Genomic DNA, 11,666 nt, shown 5'->3' on the forward strand with positions numbered 1-11,666 from the left:
CAATCTCCCCATCTATTCCCCCAATCTCCCCACCTATTCCCCCCGAATCTCCCCATCTATTCCCCCCAATCTCCCCACCTATTCCCCCCAATCTCCCCACCTATTCCCCCCAATCTCCCCATCTATTCCCCCCAATCTCCCCACCTATTCCCCCCAATCTCCCCATCTATTCCCCCCAATCTCCCCACCTATTCCTCCCAATCTCCCCACCTATTCCCCCCAATCTCCCCACCTATTCCCCCCAATCTCCCCACCTATTCCCCCCAATCTCCCCACCTATTCCCCCCAATCTCCCCACCTATTCCCCCCAATCTCCCCATCTATTCCTCCCAATCTCCCCACCTATTCCCCCCAATCTCCCCACCTATTCCCCCCAATCTCCCCATCTATTCCTCCCAATCTCCCCACCTATTCCCCCCAATCTCCCCACCTATTCCCCCCAATCTCCCCACCTATTCCCCCCAATCTCCCCACCTATTCCCTCCACCCTCCCCACCTATTCCCCCCACCCTCCCCACCTATTCCCCCCAATCTCCCCACCTATTCCCCCCAATCTCCCCACCTATTCCCCCCAATCTCCCCACCTATTCCTCCCAATCTCCCCACCTATTCCCCCCAATCTCCCCACCTATTCCCCCCAATCTCCCCACCTATTCCCCCCACCCTCCCCACCTATTCCCCCCAATCTCCCCACCTATTCCCCCCAATCTCCCCACCTATTCCCCCCAATCTCCCCACCTATTCCCCCCAATCTCCCCACCTATTCCCCCCACCCTCCCCACCTATTCCCCCCAATCTCTCCACCTATTCCCCCCGAATCTCCCCATCTATTCCCCCCAATTCCGGCACGGCACACGAGGGGGGTGAGTGGGTTACCAGCACCACGCCCGGCCGCCTTTGTCTCCCCAAGCGGCGATGTTTACTACTACACCGCAACAGGTACCTATTTGAGGTTGAGTAGACCTAGGGGAGGCCCAGCACCGGGTCAGATTATAATCGTCACCGGGGGTTGATGGGTGGGTGACGGGTGGGTGGGCGGGGGGTGAAGGGTGAAGGGTGGGGGTGTGACGGTTGGGGGGAGGGGGGGGTGACGGTTGGGGGGAGGGGGGGGTTGACGGTTGGGGGGAGGGGCGGTACTTTTAATTCCGTCTATTTTTCCGTTCCGGCCTCGACCCTTTCCACCTCTGCCGTTGACGAGGACGTCTTCCGGGCGGAAACAATTGCACCACATGCGTCTCGGGCCCTGAAGACGACTACCACCACCACCTCCATCCTCCACCTCCGTCGCTTCGAGCGACAATGAACGCGGCGCTTAAACACTGGAAGGAGGCGGCCACCCTCGTGGTGGCGGCGGGAGGGCGAGCCGGGCTGACGAAGACGACCACGAGGGGGAGGATGCAAGAGGAGCCGTTCGGAGCGGCGAGAGGGCGACATTGGCCACGAAGTGACGACTTCGACTACGAGGTGAGGCACCCCACGGCGCCCCCATCACAACATGAAGATCCCCTCACGTTGAAGAAACACAACAACACGATGTCACTTTGTCTACGTGGTGAGTGCCCTCATCACAACACAAAGATCAATCACGTTGAAGAAACACAACAACACGATGTCACTTTGTCTACGTGGTGAGTGCCCTCATCACAACACAAAGATCAATCACGTTGAAGAAACACAACAACACAATGTCACTTTGTCTACGGGGTGAGTTGCCCCCATCACAACACAAAGATCAATCACGTTGAAGAAACACAACAACACGATGTCACTTTGTCTAGGGGGTGAGGCGACCCCATCACAAGACAAACATCTCCTCAGATTGAAGAAACACAACAACATAATGTCACTTTGTCTACGTGGTGAGGCGACCCCATCACAACACAAAGATCCCCTCACGTTGAAGAAACACAACAACACAATGTCACTTTGTCTCCCCAGTGGCGATGTTTACACACCGCACCAGGTACTTCTTTGAGGCTGAGTCGACCTAGCGGAGGTCCAGGACCGGTTCCGATAATTGATCGTCACTGGTGGTGTTGGCCGTGAGCGGGAATCGAACTCGAGTCGCCGGGTTCGTAGCGCAGCGTAGCGCTAACCACTACGCCACCGCTCCCCCACCGCTCCCCACACACGCACACACACAGTCGCCCTTTCAGATGTGTTGTGGCCACCTGGAACGCTCTTCCAATATTAGGAAACCACTGGAGCTGTGCACTTTTAAATCATCTCGATTGACAAACGAATTTCTTTAGAACTGCTTTTTTGTGTTTGGTTGGCTACGTACGGTGCGAAAGAAGTTAAACGTACGTACAGAAGCTGAATACTGCATTTACTTTCACTGGCGGAATCTGATGCGCTATAAAGCTCTTTTTGACAGATGTCAAGAAGATATATACATACAGATAGATACAGATAGACACATGCATACAGATAGACACATGCATACAGATAGATGCATGCATACAAATAGATACATGCATACAGATAGATACATGTGTAGAGAAGTTCCCACGGACGCACTCGGAGACAGAGGTATGTCATGGGCTTTCGCCAGGGTTTATTGAAGGTTAACAATAACACACAAGGGTACACAACTCCCAGGGGCTAGTGGTCCTACTCTGAGTGCGGGTCCCTGCCGGCTAGCTCCGGTCTCTCTCGTGTCGGATCGTGGACTCTGCCGACTCCACCGAGCGGAGAGAGAAGCACCTCTACGGCTACCACCGGCTTCTCCCCAGACTCCCTATTCGATCCTTCTCTCTACCCCTGGTTCCCTCTTCACCCTGCTTACTCTACCCGTTCCCACAGTGACCCCGCTTACGTCACGGGGTCTCCCTTAAGTAGCCTAGGAGACGTGACGTCATCGCACTGAACGGCACTCCCGACGTCACGTCCCCATTTTACTCCTCTACACATGCATACAGATAGATACATGCATACAGATAGATGCACGCAGACTGATACGCGCAGATGGATACACACAGACGGATACATGCAGACAGCGCAACCTCTTCCCTTCTTGTGCTGCCCCTATTCCGCCCTCCAATGTTCCACTCTCCGTCCCTCCGCCCCCCCCACTGATCACCTCCACTCTCCGTCCCTCCGCCCCCCCCCCCAAACGATCACCTCCACCCTCCGCACCCTCCGTCCCTCGCCCCTTCCGCGCAGATTCTGGTGGTGAAGCGCAGCAAGGCCAGCGGCTTCATGCCCAACGCGTCGGTCTTCCCCGGCGGCGTGGTGGACGGCGCCGATTTCCACCACGACTGGGCTCGCCTGCTCGCTCCCTGGCGGAAGCGTCGGCTCTCCGGCGACGGCGTCGGCTCAGCGGAGGACTACGGCGTGACGTGCGGTGCCGGGCCGAGGCCACCGATGTTCGCCACGGATCGCGGGAGCCTTGGCTCGGCGATCCCGGGCGAGCTGGCGTTCCGAATCTGCGCCATCCGGGAGACGTTTGAGGAGTCCGGGGTGCTGATCGCCCGGCCTGCGGAGCGACCGCACCGCGCGCACGGTCAGTTTTTGTTGTTTGCCGTTCGGCACGGAGCAGCGGGGTTTTGGGCGGCCGATGTTATTAATAGTCAAGGTTGTCCTTTGGTCGTCATTGGGGTTAGATCGCGTAAATATAAATGCGTTAAGATGTAAAAAAATAAGAATGGGTTTTCTACCCTCTCTGGCGATAAAACCGGTGTCAAGATGTTCAAACAGCGTGTAGAAATCTTTTGCAAGGAAACACGTCTGCATTCGATTTAAAGTTTTCGTGACTGCATGGATTCATATTCTTGGTTCTTTCTGTAAAGTCACGTAGAAGGGAAATAATAAAATAATAAAAATAAAACATTATAAAATACAATTCTCACGACGTTTGAGAATTTTATCATGTTTTATTTGTATTACTTCCCTTCTGCGTGACTTTACCGAAAGAACCAAGAATAGGAAACACGTCTGCATTAACCACGCACGGTACTTGCGGTGAACATGCAAACAAAAAAGATGTTCCGATAACATATGGGCATTGTCTTTGAAACTAATTGGTCTGCAGCGGAGACAGCAGCCTTCTTTCGGTGCTAGTCTCACCAGTGTCGACAATAGAACAACACCAAAAGGAAAACAGTACAGAGACAATGCCACTATCAGAGCATTAAGTCACGAAGGTAAAAAATAAAATGAAAACAACTATATTAAATCACGACGTTTCGGGCGCAACACAAGCATCCATCATCAGGTGGGAAAGCATGGCCTGCTGCTGATGCAGACTGTTTTAAAACAGGTGGGAAAGCATGGCCTACTGTTTGTCTTGGTGTGTGTCTCTCGCTCTGTGTGTCTTTGTGTGTGTCTCGCTCTGCGTGTCTTTGTGTGTCTCTCGCTCTGTGTGTCTTTGTGTGTCTCTCGCTCTGTGTGTCTTTGTGTGTGTCTCGCTCTGCGTGCAACGAGCGGCAAACGTAACGCAGCTTTCGGTGACATCGCCGCCGTCGCCACCAATGACGTTTTCCCAATCCCCCACCCCATGTCCGCCCTGTGCCACAACCACAACCCCTACTACCACGACCACCAATACCAAAAACATTGCTACCACGATCGCCACCTCCACCACCACTGCCACGACCACCATCACCACTTTCACCATCACCACTTCCACCACTACCACCACCATGACCGCTACCATCACCACCGCAGTCACAAAAGCTTTAAATCGAAATTTAACGTTTTGTTTACTTGCAAACCTTACTTAATTTGGCCTTGTCAGGTGTTGGCGGGTTGAACGACACAACATTTTCTATACTTACGCGATCCAACCCAAAAAAACGTGTCTTTGCCGTGTTCCGGTTGCGTCGTAGGGTGGGTTGGTCGGTCTGTCAATGATTTAAGTGTTTGACAATTAATTCGTGAAAACGTTTACCCCAATGTTGGACTCGGTCGTGCGACGCGGCATTGTTTCATCAGACGAAGAATCGACTTGGATCTCCCACGAGGGCGGTACGACTCTTTGCCCTTGACAGTACGAGGGGGTGGCCCACGAAAGCGGATGCCACAGAGCTACGTCTGAGATCCGCTGGTCCGCACAATCGTAGGGGGGTGGCACTTTGCCACCCGCCCTGCCGTGCAGAGCGCGGGCTCGTCGCATGACGGTCGAACCGACTTAAAACAAAGAAATAAAATATCAGAGCTGGACTTTGTCCCAATGAGGAGCCGAGCTGAGTTGACATGTCACGGTTGTTTTTGTCTAGCCAGAGGCGACCGAGCTATTAATGCAGCGCCGCCTCTCCCTCTCAGCCTTCTAAACTAAACTATTTTTTATTTTACCAGGTAAGGCCCCACTGTACAGCTCTTTTTGAGAAGGGATTTTGGCTATCACGAAATGATATCCCAACGAAGTGGAATATCGTCGCATGGAATTTGACAGCAGAAGCCAAATACCCTAAACCCGTGATGTCGATTCTAAATGTGGAGGTAAAACACCGCGCGACCACGGGGAGACAGACACACAAACTCCAAATATACAGCAGCAGGCGTCGGGGTCGGGTTCGAACCCACGACCTCCTGCACACCAGGCGAGGTAGTTAACATCTCCTAGCCACCGTGATGATGATGAGAGAGAGAGACGCAAACTCCAAATATACAGCAGCAGGCGTCGGGGTCGGGTTCGAACCCACGACCTCCTGCACACCAGGCAAGGTAGTTAACATCTCACCACCGCGGTGCCCCTGGCTGTGGTTGTACTGCACTCACACCGACTGCCTCTCCCCCTCTTTCTCCCCCTCTCCCCCCCCTCTCCCCCCTCCCTCTCCCCCCCCTCTCCCCCCTCCCCCCCCTCTCCCCCCTCCCTCTCCCCCCCCTCTTCCCCCCCCTCTCCCCCCTCCCTCTCCCCCCCCTCTCCCCCCCTCTCCCCCCCCTCTCCCTCCCCCCTCCCTCTCCCCCCCCTCTCCCCTCTCTCCCCCCCCCTCTCCCCCCTCTCCCCCCTTCTCCTCCCTCTCTCCCCCTCTCCCCCCCCTCTCCCCTCTCTCCTCCCCCTCCCTCCCCTCTCCCCCCCTCCTCTCCCCCCCTCTCCCCCCATCTCCCCCCTCTCCCCTCTCCCCCCCCCTCTCCCCCCCTCTCCCCCCTCTCCCCTCTCCCCCCTCCCTCTCCCCCCCTCTCCCCTCTCTCCCCCCCCCCTCTCCCCCCTCTCCCCCCTTCTCCTCCCTCTCTCCCCCTCTCCCCTCTCTCCTCCCCCTCCCTCCCCCCTCTCCCCCCTTCTCCCCCCTCTCCCCCCTCTCCCCTCTCCCCTCTCCCCCCTCTCCCCCCCTTCTCCCTCCCTCCCCCAGACGACGCGCCGTCGCTGGCCACCGCTGTGCCGGACTCCCCCGCGCTGCGCCGCTGGCGTGCGCTGGTGCTCTCGGACGCGCGTCTCTTTGCGGCCATGTGCTCGGAGCTGCGCGTGGTGCCCGACGTGTGGGCCCTTCACGAGTGGAGCGACTGGCTGACGCCCGTGCCGCTGGCGCCGCCGGCGGCGGGCGCCCCGTTGCCGCGCCGATTCGACGCCGTCTTCTTCCTCTGCTGCCTGGCGGAGGCGCCGGCTGCTTCGCACGACGACCACGAGACGGTCGGCGCGCAGGTGTGGACGCGGCGCCGGTTTGCCGCCGGCGCTCTGCGGTGACGGGACCGGCGAAACGTTGCCGCGGCGTGACGGGGCGACCGCAAGGCGCGAGCCGTGCTGCATTGGCTGCCAGTTGGCGGACGAACGCGTCGTTGCGAGGGTCGCGCTCGTGACGCACGGCGCGCGTGACGCGATTGAGCCGCAATAAGCTCGCCGATCTCTCGTCAAGCGGAATAAACCGTCATCGCGCGAACTACGGTCATCCTCGCAGCGGCGGCTTTTGGCTGGCCGTCGAACAAAGGCGGCGGTCACCGCATCGTCGCGCGGCGCTTTCAGATGCGCTGCTTCTGCGGCCGTCTGGAACGCTCTTCCTTCCGATATTAGGAAGCTACGCGCTTTTAAATCGTCATCTAGATTGACAAACTCATTTCTTTAGAACCGCTTTTTGTGTGGAGTTTCTTTGTCCATCCCCCGCACCTCCGATTAGCCACGGTTGGCGACGAAAGAAGTTCAACATGCGTACGCACACACGCACGGACGGAGCCGCAAGCGCGTTCGGCGCCGGGCGCTATCGTTCTGAGGGCGCAAGGAAGGCGCCACTGTGCTCCACAGACGCCGTTCGCAGCGAGGGTTCGCGCCGAGGGTTGCGACGTCGTCGCCTTGTCCCGAGTAAACTGTGACGCCGTTGTCTTTGTGTATTTCGGCAAATTTGGGGCCGCGACACCGGGGCGCGCATTGCCAAACCGTTATTTTTATGAACGACGTTAGATGTGCGGCAGATGACGCGTACCTTTGCCGCCTGGTTAATGCTGCGGTGTCCACGCACCGCTGTGGCCACGGGGCTCGAACCATGAGCCCTTGCAACGAGCGGCAAACGTAACGCAGCTTTCGGTGACATCGCCGCCGTCGCCACCGATGACGTTTTCCCAATCCCCCACCCCATGTCCACCCTGTGCCACAACCACAACCCCTACTACCACGACCACCACCACCATCACCACTTCCACCATCACCACTTCCACCATCACCACTTCCACCACTACCACCACCATGACCGCTACCATCACCACCGCTAACATAACTACCGCCACCACTACTACAACCACTATCACCGTCACTACCATCACTACTACCACCACGACCACTACCACAACGACCACCACTGACATTGCTACCACCGTCACCACCACCACAACCACCACCGCCATCACCACTTCCGCCACTGCCACCACAACCACTACCACCGTCACTACCACCGTCACTACCATCATGACCACCGTCACTACCACCGTCACTACCTCACCACTAACACAACCACCACCAACCACCACCACAACAACCACCACAACAACCACCACCGTCGACGCCGCAGTGGGTGCGCCCGCCGGAGCTGCTGTCCCAGCACGAGGCGGGCGCCCTGTGGCTGGCGCCGCCGCAGCAGTACGAGGTGGCGCGCCTGTGCCGCGTGCCGGCGCTGCTCACGCTCGCCGACTTCGCCCGCCGCCGGGCCGCGCTGGGGATGCACCGCTGGATGCCGGTGCGGGTCCCCGATCCGGCGGGAGGAGGAGGTTTGGTGGGGGTGCTGCCCGGTAAGCGGAGGAGCTGCCCCGGTCGCCCCGGTCAGAGAGGGAAGAGAGAGGGGGGGGGAGACGCGCGGCGGTCTGTGTGGGTGCGGTGTAACCACAGCCAGGGGCGTCACGGTGGCGAGATGTTAACTGGTGCGGCCAAGAACGGGTACGGGTAAGGAATCAAAACCCGTTTGCGACCTCTGCTCCACACCGGGACTCGCGATCGCGTGGGCCATGGTGGCGACGGCGGCGGCGACGTGACCCGGCGGTTCGGATCCCGGAAGGTCGCCCCGGCTGATACAGCGGTGTGAGATATAACCACAACGGACTAACCGTACTGCTGCTGCTGCTACGACCACCCACGCGGCGGCTGCCTGGCTCGCAGTAGACGACAAAGCCCCCCCCCCCCTTACCCCCACGTCGGGATTTCCAATTTATAAATTTTCCAGAGGTCGCACCGACGCCAAGAATCGACTCGGTCGGGGAAAAAGCCGCGTCGGTAAACACCGGACTCCGCCCTCGCGAACAAACTTGGCAGGAACCGATCCTCAAAAATCGGTCCTGCCAAGGCGAGGCTTTTCTGGGGTAAAAGCACGGCTTGCGTATCGCCCCACCATTCTCACCGCCGGCGGGGTGAGCCGGCGCAACTTGACCGGCATCATCGGCATCACCGCCGCCGCCGAGCCTCGGAGGGGCTATCGGCCCCCTCGCCAGCTGCACTTGCCCCCCGGCGGAGCGTACGGCCATACAGCAGGGGACCTTTGTCTTTGTTGTGTGTGTGGGGAGGGATGGGCAGCGTAGCGGTGGGCGCACCGCGCTTGCGAACCCCACTTAGCCGTGTTCGATTCCCGTGCGCGGCTAACGGCAGTTTGTGAATATATATTTACACGGTCTGGCCTTGGGCTTCCCCGGGGTCGTTTTGGCCTTGAATGAGTAGCTGATGAGATGCGTAGAAACATCGGCAATGGAGAGGCAAAGCTTGCTGGGTGTGGTGCCCGCCTTCATAGGTGCTACCCCCTAACAGCACTTGCCCCGGCAGTCTGCCGTAGGCTATCCGGGGGTGGGGCGGGCGGGGGGGGGGATCTTTGTGTTGCCGCAAAATATTTACGAGCAGACTTTTCCCGCTCTCCTCCGTGTATCTGTCCATCCACTCGGCATGCCTGGGAGTGCGTGATTTCGGCTGCGTTTGGTTTAACGCAAGCGAATACTCTGGGGCGCTTTGAACGCGCTGGCATCGCTTCGGTGCAAGAAAAAGTGTCGTCGGCAGCGAGGAGGCTGGTGAACTGCCAGGCGATTATCGGCGAGGACTAGTTGAGACACACACCGGAGCGCCTCATCAACGCGCAGCGGTAACATTCCTTAATTCTGCCCCTGCGCCGACACGCCCGGCAAACTCGCGTCGCCCTCCCCCACCACGTTATTTTCCGCCGTCGTCTGATCCACCGCCCCCCTCCCCTGCCAGGAGATGAGCTGTACCCGGCGGAACCGGACGAGATTGGCGGCAGCCACGGCGGTGGTGCCGTGGCCCGACCGGCCGCGGCGCCGGCATCGCCGTCGACACGGCCGGGAGCCACGCCGCGCCTGCACCGCACCACGACGGCGCGGGGTCGCGCCGGGGTGCTGCTCACCGTGGCGCCCGAGTTTGGCCACCTGGCTCCGTTCGTCAGGGAGGACGACGCGGAGGAAAAGGAGGAGGAGGAGAAAACGAAGAAGAAGCCAGAGTCGGGGATTGAGAGCCGACTGTGAGCTCCGTGTCGCTCCGCCTGACGGCGACACGCATCATCGTCGTCCTCCGTGCGGATTGACGACGGCGGATTCAAGGTGGAGTTGTAGATGTTGCTGTCCACTCGGTTGCCTGTTCGGAAGCAGAGCGGATCTCGCCCGTTCCTCCTTTGAAGGAGGAAAGGCGGCGGCATCGGCGACGACGACGCCGGAGTGTTTCACGACGACGTGCGGTCGATTCGACTTTGGGATTTGTTGGCATGCCCGCTCGCAGGGCCGCCGAGCCTTTAGCGCACACGGATGGCACGGACGATCGCGGGGGGGTGGAGGAGGGTGGCCTCTTTGGGTCGCCTCGACCCGCTTGGATCAAATTAATTGCGAATGATGCAACGGCTGACGGCGGCGTCTTGGACAGAGGGATGGCGGGGGGGTGGGGCGGGGCTGGAATGGGTGGTGGCGCAACGGTGACGTTCGTGGTCTCGCCGCGAGAAAGGGGGGCCCGGTCCGCGTTTGATTTCCAACTCGGGCGACTTTCTGTGGGGTGTGTGTGTGCGTTGTGGTTAGCGCGCTGCGCTACGGACCCCGCAGAGAGCCCAGTTCCATTCCCTGCTCGTGGCCAACACCGGCGACGAAAATTTGAACCGGACCTGGGCCTCCCCTCGGTCGACTCGGCCTAAAAAAATGAGTAACTGGTGCGGTGTGTGGAAACGTCGCCACGGGGGAGACAAAGGCGGCCGGGCTTGGTGTTGGTCACCCACCCGCTCGTGCGCCGTACCAGCCTTCACAGGTGCTCGCTCTTAACAGCACTTGCCCCAAACGGACTGTGTGGGCTACACGGGTAGTCTTTGTCTTCTGTGTACATGGGTCACGTCACCCGTCGAAGGCTGCTGCTGCTGCTGCTGTTGTTGTTGTGTGCATGGGGTGTGTGCTAGCACATCGGTCATTCGCCTCCGTTAACCTATAGCACCCGGCTATGCCCCGTGACCTGTCAACGAGCCCCCCCCCCCCGTCCCATGTTTCACGTGACAAAGTCCTCAAAGTGCACCTAGCCTGGCACGGGCACTGTGGCGACGTCGCTGCTACTTGGCGGCGAATGGCGGCTGCTGCTGCTGTTGTTTGCGTGGGTATCCTAGCGAAGGGAACTTTCCCCGAATGCCAAAGGCTACACATGGAGGATCTCTTCTTGTGTCGTCTTGTGTCTTCTGTCTTCGAGACAGAGATCACGAGCGCACAAAGGGGATCGGAAACTACAACGCCTTAGGTCTGCTGCTGCCGCTGCTGCTGCTGCCGCTGCTGCCGCTGCTGCTACCGCCACCACCGCTGCTGCTGCTACCGCCACTGCCACCACCGCCACTTCTACCCCCGTGAGCTAAGAGGCTCTTCATCAAGGAGCCACCCTACAGAGGCGTGGCGCCCGCCACCTTGCGGAAGGGAGCGGGCACCCCCTCACCCCCCTACCCCCCCCCACTCCTCACCCCCCCACCTCCCCCTACCCCTCACCCCCCTACCCACCCTCACCCCCCCCCCCACCTCCCCCTACCCCTCACCCCCCCACCCCTCACCCCTGTCGCGTGGAATGGGGAATTCCTCTTCCTCGACAAGAACAAATTACCTGAGTCCAAGCACTTCAAAGAGGGGACCTCGGTGTGACTTGGCATCTCTTGAACGACTGTTGTGCATTTCATAAGAACACACAATAATATGGGTGTTTTACCCTTTCTGGCAATAAAACAGGAGTTTTTGTTAAGACGTTCAAACACCAAATTTATGCTTTTTGTAAAGGAATCAAGTTGCTGCATTAACCACACACA

At 58.9% G+C, this 11,666-nt stretch overlaps 1 protein-coding gene across 2 annotated transcripts; it reads left to right on the forward strand.

Annotated features, from left to right (window-relative positions):
- Positions 1-1,194: 1,194 nt before the first annotated feature.
- On the forward strand, positions 1,195-11,333 carry NUDT19 (nudix hydrolase 19). Of its 2 annotated transcripts, XR_013640515.1 has the most exons (6): positions 1,195-1,464; positions 3,166-3,505; positions 6,294-6,583; positions 7,938-8,154; positions 9,596-10,642; positions 11,073-11,333. XR_013640515.1 is itself a non-coding variant. In XM_078881842.1 (5 exons), the coding sequence occupies exons 1-5, from the start codon at positions 1,300-1,302 to the stop codon at positions 9,877-9,879; spliced, it is 1,296 nt and encodes a 431-aa protein (XP_078737968.1). In that variant the 5' UTR covers positions 1,195-1,299; the 3' UTR covers positions 9,880-11,333. The 2 variants fall into 2 exon arrangements, 1 of the variants encoding a protein (XP_078737968.1); XM_078881842.1 differs by having other exon boundaries at positions 9,596-11,333.
- Positions 11,334-11,666: the final 333 nt, after the last annotated feature.

This window comes from Lampetra fluviatilis, chromosome 63 (assembly GCF_964198595.1).
Source record: "Lampetra fluviatilis chromosome 63, kcLamFluv1.1, whole genome shotgun sequence".
NCBI classification, from domain to species: domain Eukaryota; kingdom Metazoa; phylum Chordata; class Hyperoartia; order Petromyzontiformes; family Petromyzontidae; genus Lampetra; species Lampetra fluviatilis.

What these genes read in the sequence shown, in the direction of transcription:
- NUDT19 (XM_078881842.1), top strand. Translation starts at nt 1,300, where the DNA reads ATGAACGCGGCGCTTAAACACTGGAAGGAGGCGGCCACCCTCGTGGTG. An exon ending in GTGACGACTTCGACTACGAG is followed by an intron (nt 1,465 to 3,165) that starts GTGAGGCACCCC and finishes CCTTCCGCGCAG; the next exon opens with ATTCTGGTGGTGAAGCGCAG. An exon ending in GCGACCGCACCGCGCGCACG is followed by an intron (nt 3,506 to 6,293) that starts GTCAGTTTTTGT and finishes TCCCTCCCCCAG; the next exon opens with ACGACGCGCCGTCGCTGGCC.